This window comes from Panthera pardus, unplaced genomic scaffold (assembly GCF_024362965.1).
Source record: "Panthera pardus isolate Hobbes unplaced genomic scaffold, ASM2436296v1 HiC_scaffold_6, whole genome shotgun sequence".
NCBI lineage: Eukaryota > Metazoa > Chordata > Mammalia > Carnivora > Felidae > Panthera > Panthera pardus.
The window spans coordinates 4185108-4211315 of record NW_026526991.1 but is presented as its reverse complement, the minus strand read 5'-3'; the positions used below and the strand labels follow the sequence as shown (position 1 = coordinate 4211315).

The following is a 26208-nucleotide window of genomic DNA, read 5'->3' as shown; positions in this document are numbered from 1 at the left end:
TCACCTGTCTTCCTGTCCTCCCCAGCCCTGGAGGAGACTGTCCTCTTGCACTTGAGGGGGGTGGGGCCTGGAGAGGCCACGATTCTCTCCTGAGGTCCTGAGCTGGGGCTTTAACGAGGGCCTTTAATGAGACCCAGGACGGGTAGAACGCTGTGCGGTGCCTGGGACGCGGTAGGTGCTGGTTAAATGTGCGGCCGCCAGAGACCCCTGCCGCGTGGTGGGTGGGGCTGGAGAGGGGAGCCTTGGCTGGCTCCCACAGCCCGTTCCTTCGGACCCGTCAATCACAGACCCGGGGCTCTGTGGGGTGAGGCCTGGACCGCACTCAGCCTGGAGGCCCCGCCTGGGAGAGAGGCACCTTGTTCTAAGCCCGACAAAGCGCCTGTGACAAAGCGCCTGTAACCGCAGCCCACAGCCGCAACAGGGTAACTTGAAGCCGCCGGGCCGGTTTGGGGAGCAGGGGCCAGGCCTGGCGAGGGATCTTGGTGCTTCTGCCCTTCTTCACTTGGGGGTCAAGAGAAGCTCCTGTGTGTGCGCCCACATCCCTCTGTGGCCTGAGCACCCTTATCTCATCTCATATCTTGACTCCCCCAGGAGGTGGGCCGAGCGGTAGCTCTTACCTTCCTTCTACAGATGAGACACTGAGGCTCAGGTACTCGGCCAGAGCACCTGACACAGAGTGGGAATCCTGGCAAGGCTTCTAGGAAGCCTGGGAGCAGTAGGGTGGGCCTCGAGAGAGCAGGGTCCTCTCACCCAGCCCTGAGTCGGGCAAGGACCACCTCCAAGTCTATTCACTACCTCAGGAAGCCCTCAAAGGAAGCAGAGAGGCCTCCGTGCCAGCAGAGAACTTGGCTCTGAGCTTCCTGGCAACCAAGGCAAAAAAGGGATCTAGTAGGATTATGATAAGAAGAACACATGGTCGTTTGGTGAGAGAACCGAAGTCAGGGAGGTGTACTGGTCACGGGTGCCGAACAAGACATGAGACAGCTTTCTGGAGAAGCAGTGTTTTGTGCTCCCAGCCTCACTGTTTGAACCACCATTGTGGCCTTCTCCCCACCCCAGCCCTAGTTTTATTTTGAAGTTATTTCAAACTTACAGTGAAATTGCAAGAATGTACGAAGAATTCTTGTAAGCTTTTTGCCCGGATGGCCCAACTGTAAACGTTTATTGTATTTGCTTTGTTAGGTGTGTGTGCATATTTTATTTTTTTTAATTATCTGAGAGTAAGTTACAGACACGGTGTCCCTAAGTACTTCAGTGGGTGCCTCCTAAGAGCAAGGATGTTCTGTTGCCTAATTACAGGGCAGTGGATCAAATCAGGAAAGTAGCATTGATCCAATGCTCGTGTCTAATCTGTGGGCCTTAATTCATATTTTGCCAATTGCCTCAGTATTGACGTTTATAACTATTTTATTTTTGGCCCAGGATTCAATCCAAAACCACACATCACATTCCGTTGCTCTGTCTCTCTGGCCTCTGTGTTGATTCCCTAGGACTGTGTAAAAAATCACCACAAACTAGCATAAAAGAAATGACTCCCTTACGGTTCTGGAGGCCAGAAGTCTGAAATCAAGGTATTGGCAGATCACCTGTCTGGCAATCTAGGGGAGGGTCCTTCTTGTCTCTTCTTGCTTCTGGTGGCTGTCGGTGACGCTTGTCACGGAGTTTAGGGCCCACCAGGGTATTCCAAGATGATCTCGTCTCAAGACCCTTAGTTGAGTTGCATCTACAAAGACCCCTTTTCCAGGTGAGGACACATTCCCAGGATCTGGATGGATTTATCTTTTGGGGGCCACCGTTCAACCCACAAGAGCTTTCTTTAATCTGGACCGGTTCTCCACCCTTTCTTTGTTTTTGTTTTTTTTGTGTGTGCCATTGACCTTTTGGAGGAGCCCTGGCCAGTTATTCTGGAGAATAGCCCTCACTGTTTCCTCATGGCTGTAGACAGATGAAATGATCCCGTTTCACAGATGGAGAAGCGGCTCGGAGAGGCTAAGTGATTTGCCCAGGGACAAAGAAACAGCTAGAAAGCACAGGTGGCCAGTAGATTTGGGTTTTGTCTGTTTTTCAAAAATCGAAACCACCTCTTAGGGTCTTTGTGAGGTTGAGATGTGGGGGGCAGGGCGTTGGCAAGGAGGAGCCTCTCAGGGTCACACAGCACGGTGAGCATGGGCCGGTAGTTTAAGAGGGTGACTGGGGAAGCAGGTGGACTCAGGTTCAAATTGCAGCTCCCCACCCACCAGCTGTGTGAGTGTGGGCAAGTTGCTGCACCCCTCTGAGCTGTTTGCTCATCTGCAACCCTATGAGGGTTGTCCTGAGATTAACACGTGTGTGGGGCTCAGCATGGTGCTGAGCAGTAGACTCTCAGAGCTTCAGGGGACCTTGCAGGTCACCTGGTCCAGTTCAGAGAGGGGAAGGGACTTACCTAGGATCACACAGCCAACAAGGAGCAGAGCTTCCCAGTGTCCAGTTCAGTGCCTCAGCTGTCCCCCACACCTGAAGGCGGAATCCTGGGGCTCGGGGGTTTGTCTGTCTAAATAGAGCTAGCACTTGAGATCACTTAATAGGACCAGGGAAACTGACTAAAGGAAGGGAAGGAGGGAGGGAGCACAGGCACCCAGTGCTCAAGGTTAAGCATAGTTACTTGTGAGCTTTACTCTGAGCTTCCTAGCAGCCAGAGTGAAAAGGGATACATGCCCAGTTATGTAGCTTTCTTTGTCCTGGTTCGTCTGGGAAATGGAGATTTCCAGCGACTTAGGAATAACTGATAGGTTTCACGTGTCTTGTTTTTGTAACTTCTCCCAGCCGGCACCAAAGTAGGTGATGGGGTTCCCTGGATGAGGATGGTGGGGGAGAGGGTGCTCCTGGAAGAGGGGACAGCATGAGCAGAGCGAGGCCTGGAGGTGGAAACACCTGGAAACGACTGGTGTGTTTGCGGGAAAGGCAGGTGGCAGGCCCCTCCCCGTGCCCACGCTGACCTCGTGGGTCCGTCACTGTCATTTCAGTTGGGCCACGTGGTCCTCTCCCCAGTCTGGTTCCTCTACAACCTGCTCATGAAGCTGTTCCATCGCTCCACCCCGGCCATCACCCTTGAGAGCCCGGACATCAAGTACCCACTGAGGCTCATCGACAAGGAGGTGAGTGCCAGTCACCATGGGGGCGGGGTATGGGCCCCCGGAGGCTCCTCTGTCTCCCTGCCTGCATCACAGTGTTTGTTGGCACCTGCTGTGTGCCCAGGGCGTGCCCCCCCCCCCCCCCGAAGTAGGTCCTATTGTCTGCCCATCTCACAGATGGGAAAATTGAAGTGATGTCCCTTTCTTTTAAATGTTTTTTTTGGGGGGGCGCCTGGGTGGCTCAGTCGGTTAAGCGGCTGACTTCGGCTCAGGTCATGATCTCTCGGTCCGTGAGTTCGAGCCCCACGTCGGGCTCTGTGCTGACAGCTCAGAGCCTGGAGCCTGTTTCAGATTCTGTGTCTCCCTCTCTCTGACCCTCCCCCATTCATGCTCAGTCTCTCTCTGTCTCAAAAATAAACGTTAAAATAAATTTTAAAAAAATGTTATTTTTTTTAATGTTTATTCATTTTTGAAAGACAGAGAGACAGAGCACAAGCAGGGGTGGGGCAGAGAGAGAGGGGGACACAGAATCCGAAGCAGGCTCCAGGCTCCGAGCTGTCAGCACAGAGCCGGATGTGGGGCTCAAACCCACGAACCATGAGATCATGACCAGAGCTGAAGTTGGACACTTAACTGACTGAGCCACCCAGGTGCCCCGAAGTGATGTCCCTTTCTAAGGCTACTAGTAAGTGGCAAAGGGATTTGAAGCTATGTCTCTGACCACAGAGCCTGTTCTCTGAACCACACTCTCTATCCCACAGAAGGTCAGAGCAAGAGGGACCCCTCAGGACTTTTGGGTCTAAGCACCCATTGAACAGATGGGAAAACAGAGGGCAAAAGAGGAGTAGGGGGGTATCGGAGGTCACACTGTGTGTTAGGGGAAGGACCAGGACTCAGGCCTGCCCGTTGTCTTGGTCCCACATGCTTCCCGTCCCGGTGCCCCTTTCCTTAAAGCTAATGACTCCTCCTCGCCCCCACGGCCATCGACTCGGGGCCTGGTGCTTCTTGGACTCAGATATCTTTTGCATCTGTGCAGATTCCCCGCGTGATCTCATGATCCCTCTGTGCGGCTCCCCCTGCCTCTCTGGAAGGCTTGCTCCCGCCCTCCCTGTTGGATGCTTTTCCGTTTCAAACTTCTGATCATGATTTAAAACCACCCTCTCCCTCCCTTGCCCTGCCTCCCTTTAGCGGCTGCTCTTCTCTCCCTCATCAGAACCCCTCCCTTGTGCTATTTCTGGCCACCCGCAGCTGCCTCGGAAGGGGTGTGACAGGGAAAACTGAGTCATGGAGCAGAGAAAGTCACCTGCAAGGCCCTGAACCCTGGGCCCCTGCTCCACCCTAGGCTCCACATCAGTCCCAAGTCCCTGAGGCGCAGAATTGGGGCTTCCTGAGCGGCTTTCGTACCAGGAGTTCATTGAAAAGTCAAAAACCAAAGAGGAAAAAAACCCGCCACTTCCCGGATGAGACCAGACTTACCCTTTCAATATGTTTTGTAGACATTTTAACAATTTTAATTCCAGAAGTAATGTATGATTTATATATGTTCACTCTAAAAATCCTGTTTATAAAGTATGAATGCCCCATCCTTCCCATCCCCCCCACACCACCCCTGTGCAGAGGGTCCCATTCATGGGCCAGTGTGAGCCTTCTTCTGGGCATCACATTCGCGTATATATGATGTATGGAGTTTTAGGTGTGTACTTACTTTCTCTTTCTTTCAATAGCCTGATTAAAAAAATTTTTTTAATTATTTTTGAGAGAGAGAGAGAAAGCACGTGAGCGGGGAAGGGGCAGAGAGGATCTGAAGCGGGCTCTGTACTGAGAGTGGAGAGGCTGATGTGGGGCTCGAACCCACGAACCGTGAGCTCGTGACCTGAGCTGCAGTTGGACGCTTAACCGACTGAGCCCCCCAGGCTCCCCTGGTTCATTATTATTATTTTTTAAATTTATTTATCTTTGGGAAAGCACACGCGGGGGAGGGGAAGAGAGGGGGACAGGCTCTGTACTGAGTGTGGAGAGGCTGACGTGGGGCTCGAACCCACGAACTGCGAGACCATGACCTGAGCCAAAGTTGGGCGCTCAACTGAAGGAGCCGCCCAGGTGCACCCCTAGTTCATTGATGACTGTCTCGTATTTCCTCATGGGGACGTCACACAGTGGACCCCCCCAGTTCCCTTTGACCGGGCCTGTGGCAAATGTCCTAGCAGTTAAATCTGCCCCCACGCCCGTTATAGCCTAGCGGTGGCTTTTTGGGGTCAGCGGGTGGGTCGACTTTGGGAAGCTTTCGCCGAGCTCCCCCACAGGCACAGGGAGGCCCCCACCGCCTGCCCTTCCTGGGCCCACTGATTTGCAAGGTCCCCTTGAACCTCTGGGGCTCTACTGCTCAGCTCATCATGGCCAGCAGCCGAATGCCGGCACCGTGCGGAGCTCTGCACCGATGTTCGCGCGTGACTTTTGCTGTGCCTTGCTAGCATTGGCCGGCACAATAATTATCAGTGTTTTTCCCTCCTTTCTGTTCTTCTTCCAAAAACTGGCATGTGGGTTTCTGACCTGGAGCCCCAGGACCAGTTGAGAACCCTGGGCTCCGTTCCCAGGAGGCCTGGGGCTCAGTTTGCATGGAGTGCAAGGTTTCGGGGGGGATGCGGCTTCGGGCCTGGGCTGCTGGGGTGGGGAGACCGCTGGCTGCCGAGCCCCGTGTCCTGAGAGGTGGCTGGGCTCTGGCTTCCTGAGATCAGACCCCCGGGCTCTGCTTGCACACTTCAGGGACGCTCAGAGCGATGCTCCGTGCCTTCGGAGAAGTCTGTTGTCCCCAGTGATGACACCGTGTCCACGAGTGCACATTGCCACATCGCCTAGTCTCACGTGGGCGTGAACGCGTGCCCGACAGCTGCCTGCCGTCCGGACGGCCCCTCCACACCCATGCTCCTGGCTGCACCGGGTGCAGGGGAGACCCCACAGAGGCCTTGTCTCGGCCCTGCCCCTAGTTTGCCAGCCCGGGGCCCGAGCTCTTCCTGCCACCCCAGGACACTGTCCAAGCTGATGGCAGGCTTGGATCCTCTCTCTTGCCCCCAGAATTTTCTGAGCCATCTGGCAGCCTTCCTTTGGGATCCGAGTTCATTCCTTACCCCGACCACCTTGCTGTGTGGCCCCGGTTGGGTCCCTGCCCTTCTCTGGGCCAGTGAGAGCAGAGGCACACCCAGCGTTGGCACACGTGTGTGCAGCTTGTGAGTCCGCATGAATCAGCATCACTTCTCACACTGGGCGCCGGGAGCTCAGAGGTCTGGGGGTCCCCCTGCCCCGGGTGCCGTCTAACAGCTCGGGCCTCTCTGCAGGTTATCAACCATGACACCCGGCGGTTCCGCTTCGCCCTGCCGTCACCCCAGCACATCCTGGGCCTCCCCGTCGGTGAGCGCAGCCCTGACCCAGCCCAAGTGGAACCGGGTGCTGGGCCGCAGGGGTGGGAGCTTTGCCCTTGAACTCGGGAGAGTGGGGAAGGCTTCAAGGAGAAGGCGACAGCCATGGGGGCCTCCGGGGATGAGCGTCAGCCCGAGAGGGGAAGTCGCTGCTGTCCCCGGCAGCGCTACCAGCGTGAGCAAAGGTGTGGCTGCAGGAACTGGGACATGGTGGGAATCCCCGTGGGGGCGGGAAGGGGGTCGTGGAGCCGAAGCCAGGCCAGGCTTTCAGTACGGGGCGGGGCAAAGGGCGGTGGGTTGACTGGACTCAGTGGGCCCCGCAGAGACAGTTGGCGGCCCCTCCGGAACTCCCGGAGTCACCCCTCCTCGTCCTGCAGGCCAGCACATCTACCTCTCGGCTCGAATCGATGGCAACCTGGTCATCCGGCCCTACACTCCCGTCTCCAGCGATGACGACAAGGGTTTTGTGGACCTGGTCATCAAGGTGAGGTCTCAGGGCCATGACCGCGTGGGGGCGGGGGTGACCTGGTCTCTGAAGGCCCAGTGCCCCCTTGCGCCTGGTTTCTGAACGATTGGCAAACTCTGGCTCCCCAGCAAAAGCCAGTATGGAGGTCTCGGCGGAGGGCAGGCGCTGGGGCTCAGGACGAGCGTCTTCAACTCAGGACAGATCGTCCGCAGAAGAGAAACCGGGAAGGTCGAGCAGCTCGTGCGGGGCTCACCTTCCCGCTCTTGGACGGGCAAAGCCTGGGGCACCGGGTCCCTGGTGGTGGCCCCCGGGTTGCTCGCTTCACTGCACTCGGTCACGCGGTCTCTGTGACCGGCAGGTCCTTTCCTGAGGAAACGGCCCACGGGCCCCTCAGGAGCAGTGTGAGGAGCTTGGGGCTGTTGTCTGGAGACCTGGGATCCATCGCGGGCCAGGGCTGAGCACACACTGTGGAGACGCAGCCTTTAGAACCAGAGAGGCGCAGGATAACCAGCAAGGATCTTAAAAATCATCGTATTGAGTGGAAAAAGCAACGCCAACCACAGCACAGTACACTTTTGTGACAGTTAGAAGCACAGGCTTTCCCGAACGATCCATGTTCTTGGATTACACATCCAACTACTGTGAACCAGCCCAGGCCTGGATGTGGGCTGTCGGAGGCCCTCCCAGTATGGGCCCCGACCCCCATGGCCACCCTGGCTCAGCGTTCCTGTGGACCAGGCTTACTGTCCTACCTCCGCTGCGTGGGTCCCCTCACTAGGCACTTCATGGTGGAGGGACCGGCAGAGACCCCCTCTGGGCCAGAGCTGAGGCCCGGGGGCTGTGAGGGCAGGAAGGGAGCAGGGTCTGTCAGTCCGGGCTGTGGCCTGGGTCCCTCCTTAGCTTGGGGTCATTTTGATTGTGCTGGGTGCCCAGGCCTAGCCTCGGGAGCCTGTCTTTGCCTGGAGAGCGGACCCCCTTGCTCCAGGGGACAAACATGTGAGACTGAGCGCCTGGAATGGCACCAGAGCTGAGGCAGGTGGGGTGATGGGCGCTGCTCCCCTGGGCAGGCAACAGGGGGGTGAGATGTGGGGGCCGAGGACGCGTTGCCCAGACAGAGAGGAAGGAAAAGGACCTTCCCGGTGCAAAGGCCCTGAAGTCAGAAGGAGGCTTTTAGACTGACGCAAAGGGCGGGGGCTTCAGAGGACAAGAAGGGGGAGGTTGGGGGGCAGGCAGGGCCTTGGGGGCCCGGTAAGGTTTGGGCCTTTATCCAGAAGGAGAGGGAAGGTGGTCCGGTTCGGACCTCTGTTCTTGTTGGAATCACTCTAGCCGGATGTGGAGAAGGTGTCGGTGGCGGGGGTGGAGATCCAAGTAGAGGATGGGACACTCAGGAAGACCAGACCCTCCTGCCTCAGAGACCTCGCTCCCTGCTCCCCGTTGGCCAGAGTCCTGGCCCACATGCCTCTCCCTGTCCCCGCCCCCTCCCCAGCCGCCCCCTCCCTGCCCATCACTCCTGCTTGCCCCTCGAGGCCCAGCACCCTCAGCCCTGGCCAGGGCGAGCTGCTCACCCTCGGTCTCCCCATGTCTTTCTTGTAGCCCTTCCCTTCTTCCGGAGGGGAAGTCCCAAAGGGCACGGCGGGGTGGGGGGGTGGCGGTGGGGAATTGTTCCAGGAGTGCTGTCTCTATGACAGCACAGAACGGAAAGAGCTGAGGATACACAGAAGGGGTGGGGCCCAGCCCATCTCCCCAGAGGCTTTTCTGCGCCGACCGCGTGGGAATCTCCTGCAGGGAGGGGGCACGGAGACAGTTCTCCGCAGAACATTGATGCAGCAGGCCCTCGGGTTGGTCGCCTTGTGCAGCAGGCCGAGGCTCTGTGTTCCCGGGGGATGTTGGGGAAGGGCGGACTCCGGGGGGGCTGGCACGCAGACGGCTGGCCGGGGCACTGAGTGAGAAAGCCACACACAGGCTGCAGAAGAAACCCAGAAGAGGTTCCTCTCTTGCCTCTGTGGCCCGGAGCTTACTCTGGTGACCCTGCGGATAGGAGGAAGGACTGTGGGAATGTCTTGCAGGTTTACTTCAAAGACACCCATCCCAAGTTTCCTGCTGGGGGCAAGATGTCCCAGTACCTGGAAAGCATGAAGATTGGGGACACCATTGAGTTCCGGGGCCCGAACGGGCTGCTGGTCTACCAGGGCAAAGGTGATTTGGGTTGGAATCCCGGGGCCCCGCGGGCGCGGTGAAGGTTGGGTGCAGGGCCCCGATTCTGCCGCTGTCTGGGTGGGTGACTCTTGTTGGGCAGGCCGTCTCCTCTCTGGGGCCTCGGTTTATTCGGCCATAGAGGAGGGAGATTGGCCAGCACAGGGCCTGCACACGGGCTGCCCTTGGGGGCCAGATGTGGCCCCCAGACCAGCTTGGTTTGTCTGAAAACAAGTGAAAGCTTCGAGCTGGAGCACGTCCCGCTCCCCAGCCTCCCCGCTGCTCCCCAGCCTCCCCCTGCCCCCCAGTACCGTCTGCGGTGGGAGCGAGGGGCTCACCCTCGCGCTCCCCTTGGCCTGTAGCTCCGCCTTCCCATCCTCTCCCTGCCCCCAGCTGGCTGCCCACACCTCAGGCCCCCGAAGTGGGAGCGGGTTCCCCAGCCCGTCCAGCCCCACGTACAGCCTGTTTGAGAGCTGGGGTCTCCCCGTCTCCTTCTACCTTCTCCTCTTCCCAGGAAAGTTTGCCATCCGTCCAGACAAGAAATCCAACCCCGTCATCAAGACGGCGAAGTCTGTCGGCATGATTGCAGGAGGCACCGGTATGTGGACCCAGAGCCCTTCGCTGAGCCCCCAGCAGGCAGATGTCACGGGTCAGGGTCAGGGCACAGATAGAAGCAGTCATGAGCTCCCCAAGGTCAGGAGCCCAGGCCTGGTTGTCCTGGCACCTCCACCCCACCCCGTGCCTGCCTGGCGCTGCTGGGCCTGTGTGCCCATACACAGCTGGTACTCACAGCGCGGGGGGGCTGCTGTTTTGCAGGCATCACTCCGATGCTACAAGTGATCCGCGCCATCATGAAAGACCCAGATGACCACACCGTGTGCCACCTGCTCTTTGCCAACCAGGTCAGTGAGTGTTCCCGACACAGATACGCGGGCCCGGCTCCCCCAGAGGGGGCGTCGGCCCCTGTGGGGCACCCATCGGGGGGTCTGCACGGCTGTGTGGCTGAAACGTGAGGGTCCTCTGAGCGTCCTGTGCACGGGTAGCTTTCGCTGTAGCTGGTGGGTGTCAGGCTTTACAGTCCAGAGCCCAGGGTCTGACCTGAGTGGGGCTGCTTGGGGGGGGTGGGGGGCGGAGGGGGTGATGCTTCTGGAGCACCCCCCACCCTGGGGTTTGCTCCCTGGCTGCTTCCTCTGAATCTCAGAGCTCACTCCACAAACAGTGAGGAACCCAGCAGTGAAGGGCAAGAACACTGGGCTGGGTGGGGGCTGGCCTGGAGCCAGAGGGGCCGAGAGCACACGTGCATGCCGTCCCTGAGCTGGGGGTGTTGGGGCGGGGTTTGGACCCGGTCTCTCTGGCTCCTGAGTGCGTGTCCCCCTCCCCGTGCCTGTTGCCCGCCTGCCCAGGCCTGCCGTGTGGCCTCGGGCAAGCCACTTGCCGTCTCTGGGCTCTGCTCCCTCATTGTGGAATGAACTGATGAAGCCAGGTCATCCCAAGGGTCTTTCTAGATTCATTGTTTTATGACTGAATGTGTGGGTTTTGCAGAGTGATACCCCTTTGGGGCAAAGCCAAGGTGAGACACCCATCCCCCAACAGTGGGGGGGCCATGCCCAGCCCCCTGCGCCTCTCGGATGTGGTTCAGGTCAGCTTGCCCCAGGGCCCATCTGGCCCAGGCTCTGTACCGTCCATCTTTGAGGAACCAAGCTCAGAGGGGGAGGGGCCTGCCTGAGTCCTTGGGCCCGCACAGCTGCAGGACACAGCTCTGAGGCCCACCGAGGGGGCTGCCAAGGGGCCCAGGGGTGGGTGGGAAGAGCCAGTGTTCCGAGGTGGTGGGGATGGGGTGAGGTGGGATGGGGGACGCTGGTTCCACTTGGTGCTGCTGGGTTAGTCTCTGGAGGCCGTCAGTCCTCTGTCACCTGAACAGGACATCCTCACGCCCGTCGGCCCACTGGGCTGGGCGGTAGAATGATCTCCACTTTATATAGCTCTGGGCTCAGAGACCCGGAGAGGTGCTGGACCTGCCAGTCGCACAGGAAGGAGCGCGACCAGGACTCGAGGCAGAGCGTAGTGTACGAGAGTAACTGTATTTTAGGAAATACGGTCTTGTTTTACGTTTTTGCAAGCCTTTGTGATGTCTGGCTGAGTGGAAGCCGCCGGATCCCGTATCTGGTTTTGCGTTCCGTTGGGGCAGCGTGGCAGGTCACGGAGCCTTCGGGAGTCCCAGCGTGCGCCGTGATGGAAGGAGAGTGAAACACGCACACAAGGTGCTAGTGTTCTGGGAAGACAGAGTGTCCGTGTGCAGCCAAGGAAGTTTGAAAAGAGAGCATAACAAGGTAGACTTGATGGTGTTACTAACACATCCGTGATGGAAACAGTGGCTCCAAAGCCACACACGAGAACTGGGCTTACTGGGGCTAAAGCATTTCCAGGTGACGCGATGGAAAATCCAGACTGTGCCGGAACATGCTAGAACACGTGGCTATTTACATTTAAGTTAGCGAAGATTAACTAAGATGGAAAACACCCTCTCTCGTGGGTTCCGTAGCCACGCGTGGCATGCGGTTACTGTATCGGGTAACACAGATCCGGAACATTCCCACATCCATCGTGGCAGAAAGTTCGGTTGAATAGCACTGGCCGAGGGACAGGGCCGAGTATACACGAGACTGTCCAGTTGGTGCAGGTGGCGTCTCAAACCCGAGGAGAGAGATGGAAAGGAGCGTTGGGTCAGCTGGTATGACTTTGGAAAGTGCTGAGTAGACCCTACTTTAACCTTAAAGTAAAATGAGATTTAGGTTAAAAATGTACGTGTAGAAAAGTGGTGCGTTAGAGGCGCTAGGTGAGCCTTTTTGTGAGTGTTGAATGAATGAATGGGGATGGGCCGTCTAAACAGAACACCAGAGGAGAGCCCATCTGCTTAAAAATGGAAAAAAACCCTATAAATGAGGTAGATTAACAGCTGGGGAAAAAACCCAGGCTGCAGCACCACTATAGAAAGAGTCTTTTCAAACTAAAAAGATAGAGCTAGGGATACGACGTCTCTCTTTTTGAAACAATAATAAATACGGGCACCTGGCTGGCCCAGTTGGAAGAGCGTGAGACTCGATCTCGGGGCCATGGGTTCAAGCCCCACATTGGGTGTAGAGATTGCTTAAAAGCAAACAAGCAAACAAACGTGAGATCGACGCTCCATGCCTCTGATGGGCAGAGCTGTGAAACGGTCTTTACGCAGAGCTGGCAAAGCTGTAGGAAGACAGACAGTCTCGTCGCTGCTGGTGTGAGAAAGGCCCACCCAGGGAATACGGGGCTGCGGGTATTGAATGCCTTACCCACGTGGAATTTTCTGCCCCAAACTCCACTTTCTCAGATTCATCTAAGAACTTAGGGCAGTGAGGATGGTCAAGGAGACATTGTTTGTGAAGGAGGGTGTTGAAACGATTTAAATGTCCTTCAGCAGGGAACAGTCCGTTGGTCCAGCACAAGCTGGGCAGCTGGTAAGGGAAGCGTTGGTGCTCAGAGGCCGGTGACGCGTGGGGGGTCTGCAGTGTGTTCTTTCCTTAGGAGAGCAGGTGGCGGGGCGCCTGGGTGGCTCAGTTGGTTAAGTGTCCGACTTCAGCCTAGGTCACGATCTCGGTGTTCCCGAGTTCCAGCCCCGCACCTGGCTCTGTGCTGACAGCTCAGAGCCTGAAGCCTGTTTCAGATTCTGTGTCTCCTTCCCTCTCTGTGCCCCTTCCCCACTCATGCTCTCTGTTTGTCTCTCTCAAAAATAAATAAAAATTAAAAAAAAAAAAAAAAGCAGGTGGCAAGGTGGCCTGCACGCCCTGGTCCTATTTTTGTTAAAAAGAAAAGATATGTAGTTATTAGAAAACAAAGTCTAGGGGTGCCTGGGTGGCTCTGTCAGTCAAGTGTCTGACTCTTGATTTCAGCTCAGGTCATGATCTCATGGTTTGTGAGATCGAGCCCCGCGTCAGGCTCAGTGCTGATAGAATGGAGGCTGCTTGGGATTCTCTTCTTCTCTCTGCCCCTCCCCTGCTCTCTCACATGCACGTGCTCACTCTCTCTTAAAATAAATAAATAAATAGACCAACAAACATGAAAAGAAAAAGAAAACAAAGTCTAAAAGATACACAAAAAATTCTAACGTGTTATCTCTATCAGGTAATAGACTGACCTGAGAAGACTGTTGGGTGATTTTTCTTTTCTCCTATATTTTCTCTAGTTTTTCACACAGAGCTTGTCGAGCCTGAGCCCTGGCCGTGTTCTCAGTCCCATCAGCACAGGCACGGCCCCCTGCCCCCCCTTAGAAATGGGAGAAACGATCAACACCCTCCTCCCCGAGACACTCAGAGGCTCGTGCTTCCCGCCTGCAGCCCATTTCCCGGAGGGGAACACTGAGGGGTCAGGACTGCAAGGACGGCTGGGTCAGCCCCTCCTGTAGCAAGACGCCCTCCACGCAGCGGGTACTCAGCAAATGTTCATCGCTGTGGCTTCAGATTATTTGGCTTTTCCTGCCCACCTCTCGATGCCACTAAGCGCCCCCAATAGTCCCTTTCGCTGAGCCTGTCCGGGTGCCGTTGGTCACGTGGGACAGAGAAAATACATCTCTGCATCTCTCGCTGTCTGCCTCCGTGGGGAGGGCCGTTCTGCCCTGGCCCAGGGGCTCAGTAGTGCTTTGTGAGCGGGCGATCCCTTCTGGCTGACAGAGCTCTTTGGCCCCCAGTTTAATAACAGTCCCATGAGGTCAGTTAGGCTGCCCACTGATTGGAGGAGCCCCTTCTATCTTCTGTGATCTGTGAACGCATGAGGCAAAGGCCCGTGGTCAGAGGGCCCATGTGAGGAGCACGCTGATGCCCCTGGGGAGTCCGGGAAGGCTTCCTGGAGGAGGTGGTACCAGGCTGAAGGACAGGGTCACGTGGGGCCAGCCGGATGAGGCCGGTGTGAGCAGAGAGTGGGGAGCTGTAGGTCAAGCAGGGGGTCAGCGTGGGCGAGGCTGTGGAAGGAGCGGGTGTGACCTGGGGAGCAGTGTCTCCGTGACCCAGTTTACGGATATACAGCCCGAGACGCCAGAGCACAGAGAGGCTTGGCCGAAGGGATGAGGGTGGCGGGACCGTTGGCTCTTTTAAGTGGACGGTCAGGACGGTCCGTCCCTGCTCTGCGGTTGCGTGTGCCCGGCCTCGTTTGCTCGCTGTCCCCGCTCCCGCTTACAGGGGGCACGTCTCCCACAGCGCTGGGCGCCTTCCGCAGACGCCGTTTGTAATGAACGTCTTGTCTGCAGCTTTGATCCGCTCCTCCGGCGAGGTGGGCAGAGCGGGGCGGGGGTTTCTGGGAGTTTCTGGGAGTCTGGCTCGGCTCCGCCGGGCCCCTCCCCAGCAAGCGCCGCCAAGTGCGTGGCCCCCAGCGGGTGGGATGACGAGCCGTCCCTGCTGACCGCTGGGCCCTGTCCCCCGCAGACTGAGAAGGACATCCTGCTGCGGCCCGAGCTGGAGGAACTGAGGAACGAACATTCTGCTCGCTTCAAGCTCTGGTACACGGTGGACAAAGCCCCGGAAGGTGAGGGGAGGAAGCGCTGAGGGGGCCGGGGGCGGGGGGGGGGGGTGGGAGGCACTGGATCCTTCCCGGGGTTGAGCCTTCTGCACCCTTCGTCTCCAGTGGTGTTCAGGGTGGCCGTGTGCGAGGGAGGTAGTATGATGCCCTCTCACAAAAATGAGGAAGGAGGGATCAGAGAGGGGAAGTAAGTGTCCCACAGCACACAGCTGGAAAGCACCAGAGCCGGGGCTTGAACCCACATCCTCTTCCCCCAGAGCCCAAGGCCCTCCCTGGCTGCCCCGCCTCCCACCGGACAAAGAAAGTTGGCCTTTCTCCCCTTGGTGGGGGGCTCACTCTGGGGCAGGTCTTCAGGGTCACTGCTGCGGTTGGGGGCAACTGCCCCCGCTTTGCACTTTGTACCCTGTAAGGCACGTTACGCCCACTTTCTCCCTGGGCAGCGGCTGGAGGCCGGGCCGGGCTGACTCACCCTTACCCTCATTCGACCTGTCCGGGTAGGCTGTTTGCCAAGGTCATGTAGGAGGCAGTGGATGAGGGCCACCTCCAAAACCCGAACCGAGGCTGCCCCCTGGGAGTTAAATTCCGCTTCATTCTCCCGCTTTGGGTGGAGACGTGGGTACGGGAAATACCTGAGTCTCTTTGCTGTGAGAAAAGCAGCAGGTCGGGCTTCTTGGCCGGTGGTCCTGATGGCGTCTGGCTGCAGGGTTGGGAGCCTGCAGGGAGGTGGTGCAGCCTCGGAGACCCCCACTCCCTCCAGAGGCCCCTCAGCCAGCCGTCCTTCCGTGTCCTTCCTTCGCGTCAGGCTGCAGCCCCACGGGCCGGGCCTTTCCGCTTTTCAAGAGAAGCAGGGCCCTGCATTTTCATGGGAAACTTCTAAGTGGTGGGAAATGGACATTTTTGAAGCATCCTTAGGGCACCGGCGTGTGATGTCATTCGCATCCGCCCCCCCCCTCCCCCCCCCCCCCCCGGCGTCCACCTCCCCTGGAACCAGGCAGACACGCTCTAGGGGCAGGTGCCCATCTCATGAGTGGGAGGAGCCACCCTTCAGGGTTGACAGATCGGGTCCTGGGCCTCCTGGCTGAGACCTAGGCTGGGATGTAGGTGAATTGTGGACCGGACGGCGGCGCCCTGAGGCCCCTCGCTGGCCGGCCGCCCTGGACCGGCCCATCCAGGCTCCTGGTGGAGCCCTCGCTCTGTTCAGGAAGCCAGCTTGGCCCCGTGAGTTGACGCTCTCGTAGAGGAAGATGAACATGAAATAGGTTTATTAGCACATTATAGAGCAGGGGACCTAACCCTTGGGCAACAGCAGGATTAGGGGCGCTGACCGTGCCATCGAAAAATCTGCATATCTTTTTTTTTGTTGTTTATTTATTTTTGAGAGAAAGAGAGACACAGTGCGAGCGAGCGGAGGAGGGGCAGAGAGAGAGAGGGAGGCACAGAATCCGAAGCAGGCTCCAGGTTGAGCTGTCAGCACAGAGCCCGACGCGGGGCTCGAACTCACGAGCCGTGAGATCATGACCTGAGCCGAAGTCGGACGCTTAACCGACTGAGCCACCCAGGTGCCCCAGCATATAACTTTTGACTCCACAAAAACTTAACTACTAAAATAGCCTGTTGACCAAAAGCCTTGTCGATAACAGCCGATTAACACACATTGTGTGTATTTTTACACACCGTATTCTTACGATAAAGTAAGCTAGAGAAAGTGGTATTAAGAAAACCATAAGGAAAATATATTTACTGTACTGCACTAACCGGAAAAAATGTACATGTAAGTGGACCCGTGCTGTTCACGGGCAAACTGTAGAGTCCGGCAGGGAGGGGTGGCAGGAGCACTGGTTCCTGGAGTTGCTTTTTTTTTTTTTACAGTAAAGAAAGGAACATTTAGCTTGTATTTGTGTCTCCCTGGAAGTCGGGGGCGTGGGGGAGGGCGGGAATGAGAGGAATGGGAGAGGTTTACTCCCTTCTGGTTACAGTTTCTAGTAGCAGTGGCGGGGGGGGGGGGGGGGGGGGGGGGCCTCCTTGTCCCCGCTGCCTGCGGAGGAGGGGCCGGCGCTGACCCCTGCTGGTGGCACACACCAGAGCGCGGCCTCCTGGGGGCTGTTTAAGGGGCACCCGTTACCCGCCAAAGGAGGAGCCGGGCTGGGTCGTCTCCTGGCACTTCACGCTTACGTTTATTGTTACCCTGACCCACAGTTCAGGAGGAGTCGAGGTGTTGCCACAACGTTAGGTAGAAGCTGAAATTCTGGGTGTCACGAGAAAGATGGTGTAACAGGTGGGCAAGGGCCGTTGTGGAACTGAGTGAAGGAACGGGGCCTGGGGCCAGCTCACGTGCAAATGCAGCTGACCTGTGCAGTACACGTGTAAAGAAAAACGCACCATTTAAACAAAATCCTTGTCAGTTTGCGAAGTCTTCTGTAGCCGCACGTTTTACATACTAGCAAATACAGCTTAGTCCCGTGCATATGTTTAAAAATAAACTTATACCGGAGCGCCTGGGTAGCTCAGTCGGTTGAGCGTCAGACTTGGGATCAGGTCATGATCTCACCACTTGTGGGTTCGAGCCCCGCATGGGGCTCTGTGCTGAGAGCTCAGAGCCTGGATCCTGCTTCGAATTCTGTGTCTCCTTCTCTCGCTGCCCCTCCCCTGCTCGCTAGCACTCTGTCTCTCTCAAAAATAAACATTAAAAAGTAAAATAAACTTAGACCAAAAATAAAGTCAAAAGAAACTCCTACCTCCTCCACCCACCTCTGCCAGCCCCCTCCCCTGCCTCTGGCAACCAGCAATCTGTTCTGTCTGTGAGCTTGCGGTTTTTTGTTTTTGGGTTTTTTCTTTCTTTTTTTTTTTTTAAAGATTCCACATGTAAGTGACTCATACGGTGTTTGTCTTTCTGTCGGACTCATTTAGCATAACACCCTCGAGGTCCATCCATGTTGTCACAAATGGCAAGATGTCATTCTTTTTATGGCCGAATAATATTCCATTGTATTGAAGGGGTTCAGGTCTCACCCACACCCCTCCCCTCCAGAACGTGCCACTTTGGCATGTGGGTTATTTTGAGCTGAAGGCACTTGAGACCCTGTTGGGCTCAAGAGAAACTTTTGTCCCTTCCTCAACCACACAGAAGAATCTAAATTGAGGGTCTTTCCGGGGCACCTGGTGGCTCAGTCGGTTAAGCGTCTGACTCTTGATATCAGCTCAGGTTATGATTTCTTGGTTTGTGAGTTTGAGCCCCACATCGGGCTCTGCACTGACAGCACGGAGGCTGCTTGGGATTTTCTCTCTCTGTTCTCTCTGTCCCTCCCCTGCTTGCTCTCTCTGTCTCAAAATAAATAAAAATAAACTTAAAAATAATAAATAAATAGGGGGTCTTTCTCAGAATGAGGGCTATTGTCAGAGGTAAATTTTATCTGAGTGACTCATCTGTATGGCAGGGCAAATATCTAATAAACATCCCTTCTTACCCTGCCGTGAAGTACATTCCCTCCCTCTGAAGTCTGACGCCTGCCCCCTTCTCCAGGTTCAGAATGACATATAGATCTCATTTTGCCTGACTGCCTTTGGAATTTCCATGTCTGTGTGGATTCCCTGTATATAGGCTATTAAATTTGATTTTTGCCTATTAAGCCCTCTCATGTCAACTTGATTCTTAGTCCAGCTAGAAGGACCTTTCAAGGGAAAGGAATTCTTGCTCTGTGAAAGCATTTGTAGCATAACTTCTTTTTTTTTTAATTTTTTTTTTTTTTTAACGTTTATTTTTGAGACAGAGAGAGACAGAGCATGAACGGGGGAGGGTCAGAGAGAGGGAGACACAGAATCTGAAACAGGCCCCAGGCTCTGAGCTGTCAGCACAGAGCCCGACACGGGGCTCGAACTCACAAACTGTGAGATCATGACCTGAGCCGAAGTCGGCCGCTTAACCGACTGAGCCACCCAGGCGCCCCATAATTTCTTTATCCATTCATCCATCAGTGGACATTTAGTTTGCTTCCATATCTTGGCCACTGTAAACAATGCTGCAGTGAGCACAGGGTGCAGATATCTTTTCGAGTTAGTGTTTTCATTTTCTTTTTTTTAATATTTTATTTTATTTTTGAGAGGTGGGGGAAGGGGCAGGAGGAGAGAGAGAATGGACCCGAAGCAGGTTCGGCACTGTCGGTGCAGAGCCCAGTGCAGGGCTCGAACCCACGAACCCTGAGATCGTGACCTGAGCCAAAGCCAGCCGCTCAACCAACTGAGCCACTCAGGCATCCCAGTGTTTTCATTTTCTTCGGATAAACACCCAAAAGTGGAATTGCTGGGTCATAGGGTAGTTCTATTTCTAATTTTTTGAGGACGCTCCATACTGTTTTCCACAGTAGCTGCACTCGCTCGTACTCACGGTACACAAGGGTTTCCTTTTCTCCACATCCTCTCCAACACTTGTTTGTCGTCTTTTTGATGGTGGCATCCTGACAGATGTGAGGTGTGCTTTTGGATGGAATGTTCTGTAAACGTCTGTTAGGTCCATCTGGCCTAATGTGTCGCCTAAGGCCAATGTTTCCTTACTGATTTTCTGTCTGGGTGACCTAGCCATTGTTATAAGCAGGGTATTAAAATCCCTCGCTCTTACTGTATTGCTCTCTCTTTCTCCCTTTAGATCTGTTAGTATTTGCTTTATGTGATCAGGTACTTCTATGTTGGACACATAAGCGTTTACCGATTATTATTACATCATTGTGGGGTTGACCTCTTTACCATTATGTCTCTCCCATCTTTGTCCCTTATTTACTTCAGCTTTCTTTTCGTTTCCACTTGCACAGAACATCTGTTTCCGTCCCTTCACTCTCGGTCTGTGTGTCCTCCCAAGTGTCTAAAGTGCGTTCTTGTAGGCAGCACATAGATAGGTCCCGTTCGTCTGTTTTCGTGCAATTTCAGTGTCGTTAACGCAGTGTTCTATTAGTTTCAGGCGTACAGGGTAGTGATTCGGAAGTTCTATACGTTACTCAGCGCTCATCACGAAACGTGTGCTCTCCATCCCTTCACCGTGTCACCCAGGCCCTCACCCTCCCCTCTGGCCACCATCACTGTGTTTCCCACAGTTAAGAGAGTCTGTTTTTGGTCTCTCTGTTTTTCTTTGTTGGTTTTTTCCCTAAACTCCACTATGATTGAAATCGTATGGGATTGTCTTTCTCTGACTGCCTGATTTCACTTGGCGTAATACTCTCTAGCTCCATCCACGTTGTTGTAAATGGCAAGATTTCGTGGCATCTCATGGCTGAACAATACTCCCTCGTATATACGTACCACATCTTCTTTATCCGTTTATCCTATCAATGGCCGCTTGGGCTGCTTCCCAAGATATCTTGGCTGTTGTAGAGAACGCCGCTATCAACACTGGGGTGCATGTATCCCTTTGAGTTAGTGTTTTTGTATTCTTTGCGTAAATACCCAGTAGTGCGATTTCTGGATCATAGGGTCATTCTGTTTCCAATTTTTTGAGGAACCTCCATACTGTCTTCACAGCAGGTGCACCACTTTGCATTCCCACCAGCGGTACGCAGGGTTCCCTTTTCTCCACATCCTCGCCAACACCTGTCGTTTCTTGTGTTTGGATTTTAGCCATTCTGACAGGTGTGAGGTGATATCTCATTGCGGTTTTGATTTGCATTTTCCTGATGGTGAGTGATGATGAGCATCTTTCCATATGTCTGTTGGCCATCTGGATGTCCTCTTTGGCAAAATGCATATTCACGTTTTCTGCCCAGTTTTTAGTTAGATTGTTTTCTGGATGTTGAGCTGTGTCAGGTCTTTATATACTTCAGACACTAACCCTTTATCAGATAAGTCCTTTGCAAGCATCTTCGCCCATTCAGCGGGCTGTCTTTTAGTTTTGTGGGCTGTTCCCTTTGCTGTGCAGAAGCTTTTTATTTTGATGTCGTCCTAATAGTTTATTTTTGCTTTTGTCTCCCTCGCCTTAGGAGACATACCTAGAAAAATGTTGCTATGGCTGATGTTAAGAGAAATTCCTGCCTGTGCCCTCTTCTAGGAATGTTATGGTTTCAGGTCTCACATTTAGGATCTTAATCCATTTTGAGTTTATTTTTGCACACGGCATAGGAAAGTGGTCCCGTTTTATTCTTTTGCATGTGGCTGTCCCGTTTTCCCAACACCGTTTGTAGAAGAGACTGTCTTTTTCCCATTGTATATATATTTTCCCCCCTCAGACCAACAGCAGCCCAGTGCCCTGTCGAGGCTTTATTTGACACCACTCCCATTGTATATTCTTGCCTCCTTTGTTGAAGATTAATTGACCACATAATCATGGGTTTATTTCTGGGCCTTCTATTCTGTTTCACTGAACTATGTGTTTTTATGTTGGTACAGATGGGTCTTGTTTTTTATCCAGTCACTTTTTTTTTCTCCAATTTTTTTATTTTTACATTTATTTATTTATTTTTGAGACAGAGACAGCACAAGTGGGGGAGGGTCAGAGAGAGAGGGAGACACAGAATCCGAAAGCAGGCTCCAAGCTCTGAGCTGTCAGCACAGAACCCGACGAGCGGCTCGAACTCACGAATCGTGAGATCATGACCCGAGCCGAAGTCAGACGCTTAACCGACTGAGCCACCCAGGCGCCCCCACTCAGTCACTTCTGATTGGAGAATTTAGTCCATTTACGCTTAGAGTAATTATCGATAGATACTCACTGCCATTTTGTTAATTATTTACTGGCTGCTTTGTTCTGGGTCAGCCAGGCTGGGGCAGGGGATCACGGCACACGTTTGCTTCGGATCAACCTCTTCATTCTTCGATGTTTGTTGAAAGAAGGGAGGAATTCACAGCACAGCAGTTTAATGGTCAGGGGGAGGCGGTTTGGGGTAGGTGGGCGGTCGTTGGTCAGTCACACGGCCACACTGGGACTCACCTTGTCTCCCGCCTGCAGCCTGGGACTACAGCCAGGGCTTCGTAAATGAAGAAATGATCCGGGACCACCTTCCGCCCCCGGAGGAGGAGCCGCTGATACTGATGTGCGGCCCCCCGCCCATGATCCAGTATGCCTGCCTGCCTAACCTGGACCGCGTGGGCCACCCCAAGGAGCGCTGCTTCGCCTTCTGACGGCCAGGCCCTGGCTGCTCGCACGCCTGCCCCGCACACTCACCGTGCCCCGTCCACACCCGCCCTCCCCGCCGTTGCTCTTTAACCTGCCACATCTCCCGCTGCGGCCCTGGGTGCAGCCCGCCCTGCCTGAGCTGCGGTGGTGACCCCGCTGGGCTGGTTCCCCCGAGGGACCCCTTTGGGAGCAGGGTTCTGTTACAGGCAGGCCACCTCCAGCCACCATCTGGCCCTCTTCAGTTCTTACCCGTGATGCTCAGCCCTGGCCCCGCCCTGCCTCCACCCCACCCACCCACACACTACTAGGCCAAGGCTTCCAGCACTGCGATCCACCCACCCCTCCCAGAGCAGACCGCAGTCTGGAAGCAAACACAGGTGGTACGGGCAGCCCAGAGCTGCAGGTGCCAGGGACCTCCCCCTCCCCCAGCCACCGGCTCGGGACCCTCACCTGCCACCCCTCACTACCTGCTCTGGGTCACAGCCACCTGACACTACATAACAGGTAATGCCGAAAAGTGCTCTCGGCAGGGACTGTGGGGATGAGAGTCTGCCCCCGCTCCAGCGCCCAGGCAGGCCCCGCCGGCAGGGAGCTGGGCTCTCCCGGGGCTGGAGCAGGAGGAGGAGACTGGCCCACCGGCCCAGGGCTCCTCCCGGGGACACGCGGGCCCTCCGGAAGCCTCGGCATTTTCTGCGACACACCTTAACGTTCGGGCAGCTTTGGGAGTTCCAAGCTGTCGGCCCAGCAGTCTCATGGGCTGCCTCTGGGCCCTGGGCCCCCAGCCCTGATGGCAGAGCTGAGACAATGTTTATTTATTCCTCTGCCCCAAACCCGCCCGTCCTGCTGCCTGTGCCCCAGCATAAGGGAGTTTGTCTGAGCAGCGTTCTCAGTGACCTCAGTGTTGCCTTTAGACGAGGGTGGGTGAGCCTCTTGCGTATCGGCTTTTCCAGAATCATTTATGAGCAGAAAAGACGTTGAAATAAAACTTTGCTAATACTAACCCTTCTGGGGCTCCTGGAGGCTCTGTGACTTGTGTCATTGTGGGGACGGTGGGGGGGGAGAGGAGACAAGAAGGGGCTCGGCACTCATTTCAAACGTGTGTTTGTGTTTGTTGTGTGAAGTCTGGACAGTACGGAAAAATATACACGGGAGAAAAGACACCGGACATCCAGAGGCAAACGCCGACCGCCCTGGTGAAGCCACGTGGCCCACCCGAGGCCGCCGCTGTTGGCCGTGTCACACGGTCTCCATAAGCCCACATGGATCATGATTCATTATGTAGCAGATCCCCTGGGGTTGGACAGCCGGATTGTTTCCCACCTGTGGATTTTGAAAATGACAGCGGCTCTCTTCACCCTCCTGTCAGATGACTTGTTTTTTGAGGATAGATTCCTGGAGACAGAAAGCTGGGCCAGGGCGTGGGGACACTGGGGTCCAGCCTTTCAATGCCCCTGCTTTTGCCCAGCCTTAGTCATGTCATCTCAGCCATGCGAGAAGCCCTCTCCAGCCCTGTGCTGTACAACTCCGTGTGTCTGCACTGTTTTCCTTTTTGCTTTCCCCGCTGGTCGGCCCTGAGAGGCAGGGTTCATTTGAGGCTCGGCGACGAATGGCCTCAGGTTGGAGGGGAGTCCTGAGTAAGGCAGGTGTTGCTCCCCCCGTGGAGGGCTCCGAGGGGGTCCACTAGCCCCCTCGTGCCTTTGTGTCCCGTTCAAGTGCTGGGGACTCGGCCGCGGCTGCCCCAACACACCCTCCCCGACTGCTGGGGCACTGGTGAGAAAGTCCTAAGCCAAGTACCAGATGGTGTCATGAGTGAAACGGTAAATGCCAAGACAAAGTAGGCCACAAGGCAACGTGGGAATGAGGGCTGGTTTCTCTGAAGAGACAACGAAGCTGGCTCTGCAGGGATAGGTGTTCAAGGTGGCAGGAACGGGGAGTGCAGAGGCGCTGGGTTTGGAGCAAGCTTGTGGGATTAACGTCAAGAAACAGATGGAAGAAAGCAGGTGGCTGAGGGGACAGCGGAAATGAAGCTGGAAAGGAGGCAAACTAGCTGTGCCCTAGAGGGTGTGACCAGCAAGCACAAAGGCCCTGGGGCAGAGGTCTGCCGGAGGGCTTCAGGAACGTTGTGAAGGTCAGTGTGGCTGGAGGGGAGTGGGGGGTGGGGGTGGGGGGTGGGGGTGGGGAAGTGCACTGGAACAAACGCCTGAAGCCAAGCCACAGGCCCGGGAGCCCCTTTTTCCTCTCTTCTCTTACCTCTGTTCTGGCCCTGGCCTGCATCCTGGAGCAGGGCTGGGCTCCTTGGGGCAGCAAAGGGCTTGGCCTGGGAATCCCTTCCACACCCCTACCATGTGCTGGGGATTCTGCAGAGCACTGGACTCGCGTTAGGTCTCCTCAATCCTGGTCCCTTTTGGAGGATGAGAAAACAGGCCTGAGGGTCAGAATGTACACCTGCCTGAGCTCACAAAGGGCTGTTCCCAGGAGCTGAGAAGGGCATGGGTTGGACCTGGTCTCTACCCTCTCACCCGGTCTCAGTTTCCCCACCCATAAAATGGGTGAGTGATCATGAGTCTCTACCCTCTCTTGACTCCCACCCTTTCAGAGTAACATTTACAGGGGCGCCTGGAGGGCTCAGTCGGTTAAGCGTCCGACTTCAGCTCAGGTCATGATCTCACAGTTCATGGGTTCGAGCCCCGCGTTGGGCTCTGTGCTGACAGCTCGGAGCCTGGAGCCTGCTTCAGATTCTGTGCCTCCCTCTCTCTGCCCTTCCCCCACTCATGCTCTGTCTCTGTGTCTCTCTCAAAAAGAAGGAAACATTAAAAAACAAATTAAAGTGACATTTATAACAGACCCTTTTAGCCTCCTGAAGTGAATTCGCAGGTAATATCACCGGCCTACACACAGAATTTTAAAAAATCAACACAAATCTCCAGCTATATTGTAAAAGAGCAAGAAAGAAAAGGAACTTACAAAATGATGCATTTTGTGCACACACATTTCAGTGTGTGAATGCTGGCCCATGTCCCCCAGAAGGAGGGTGGGCAGGGGTGTGCCCAGGCGCGGAGTCCCTGGACTGTCACAGCCCCTAAATGCAACCTGACTCCAGGACCCGGATTTCGCAGGCGGGGCAGCGTTCTTGGTGGGTTTCCAAACAAAGCAGGACCCAATTCCTCTGGCTATGGCGCGGCTGCATTCCCGGCAACCCCGTGCCTGTTCACACTGGGCAAAAAGTCCTGCGTGCTCTTCTTAAGCGAAATGGAGCGAAGCCCCGGCTGGGAGAACCGTAACAGGCCTCACCCCTCCTGGAATGCCGCGGGCGTGGGGAGGGCCCACGCCTCAGGACGGCCCCACCCTAGCCCCCAACCGCCACGTGACAGGATTCCCGGATCCGTGTCCCGCCGACCAGCCGACACCACCCTACGGAGCTCCGAAATGCCTCCCGGGGAGGGCCACCCGCTGACAGCTGATCTCAATTCATTACCTTACTGGACTGGCTTAAAAAATAACCCCTCGGTCACTGTTTTACATCGCCCTGAAGGCGTGTCGGGGCCTTAACTCCCGCGGTCCCCTGGCCCCTCCCTCGTTCCTCTGCACCCGCCCAGCAGGCGAGCCTGGGACCCTCCCTTCCTCTACCTGGTCCCCCTCCCCGCCATTCCTGGAAGGAGGAAGGAAGGGAGAGGCTAGAGGTCCCGCTCTAGAGCTAAGAAAGGGAAGGCCAGCCAGCACCCCACCGCGGCTGCGCGGATGGGACTTGGATTCCCTTCCTCGGTCTGGTGCCCAGCCCTCCAGCTTTATCAGCCCTTGCCCGCAGAGCTTCGGATGCCAGTCTGAATGGTGGCGTGTTCGGTCGACAGTACAGTAACTCCGCTGGCATCACCGGACTGAGAAATTAGTAACTCAGCACGGGACGTGCTCTTGGCTGTTCTAAAGACGTTGCGTGTATTATTATTATGATTTTCTTTTTCTACCGATCACGCAACAAACATATTGGACACTTACCTCGTGCCGGGCTCAGCGCTGGGTCCTGGGGCGGCCCCTTCTATAGCAAAGGCAATTCCACGAGTCCAAGATTTTCAGTCTATCATGCAACCCTCGCACCGACCTGCTATTTGCCCCATTTTATAGACCAAGCAAACCGCAGCATAACGAGGAGAAGCGATTTGCTGGTGAAAAAGCCATACCGCCACGAAGCGCGGCTCGAGGGGACCCAAGGGGTCCTCCAGCTGTCACCCCGCGAGCGGCAACGCGAGCGCCTGCTGTGCGCAGCCGGAAGCCGCAGGCATCTTTCGCTCTAACCCACGACTTATTCTAGGATTCCAGGGGCAAGAAACTGGCTACGGTCGCCAAGCGGAAGGCAGTCCGTGAATCACTATAATCGAAAAACCGGGCCAACTTAGC

General features: G+C 55.6%; 1 protein-coding gene and 1 long non-coding RNA gene across 3 annotated transcripts in view; one reads left to right on the top strand and one right to left on the bottom strand.

Annotated features, from left to right (window-relative positions):
* LOC109265667 (NADH-cytochrome b5 reductase 3) overlaps positions 1-22816 on the top strand; it is a 27688-nt gene extending 4872 nt beyond the window's left edge. Inside the window, exons 2-9 of the mRNA XM_053895723.1 lie at positions 3003-3134; positions 6443-6515; positions 6901-7007; positions 9056-9185; positions 9697-9780; positions 9999-10084; positions 14630-14729; positions 21649-22816. Coding sequence (XP_053751698.1) covers positions 3003-3134; positions 6443-6515; positions 6901-7007; positions 9056-9185; positions 9697-9780; positions 9999-10084; positions 14630-14729; positions 21649-21821 — 885 coding nt within the window. The 3' untranslated portion in view covers positions 21822-22816. The remainder of the gene's footprint in view (positions 1-3002; positions 3135-6442; positions 6516-6900; positions 7008-9055; positions 9186-9696; positions 9781-9998; positions 10085-14629; positions 14730-21648) is intronic.
* On the bottom strand, positions 21907-26186 carry LOC109265668 (uncharacterized). Of its 2 annotated transcripts, XR_002079293.2 has the most exons (3): positions 25810-26186; positions 24067-24217; positions 21907-23427 (listed from the first exon to the last, which is right to left on the bottom strand). It is a non-coding gene; the product is annotated as an uncharacterized LOC109265668 (long non-coding RNA). The 2 variants fall into 2 exon arrangements; XR_008419670.1 differs by lacking the exon at positions 25810-26186 and having other exon boundaries at positions 24067-24785.
* Positions 26187-26208: the final 22 nt, after the last annotated feature.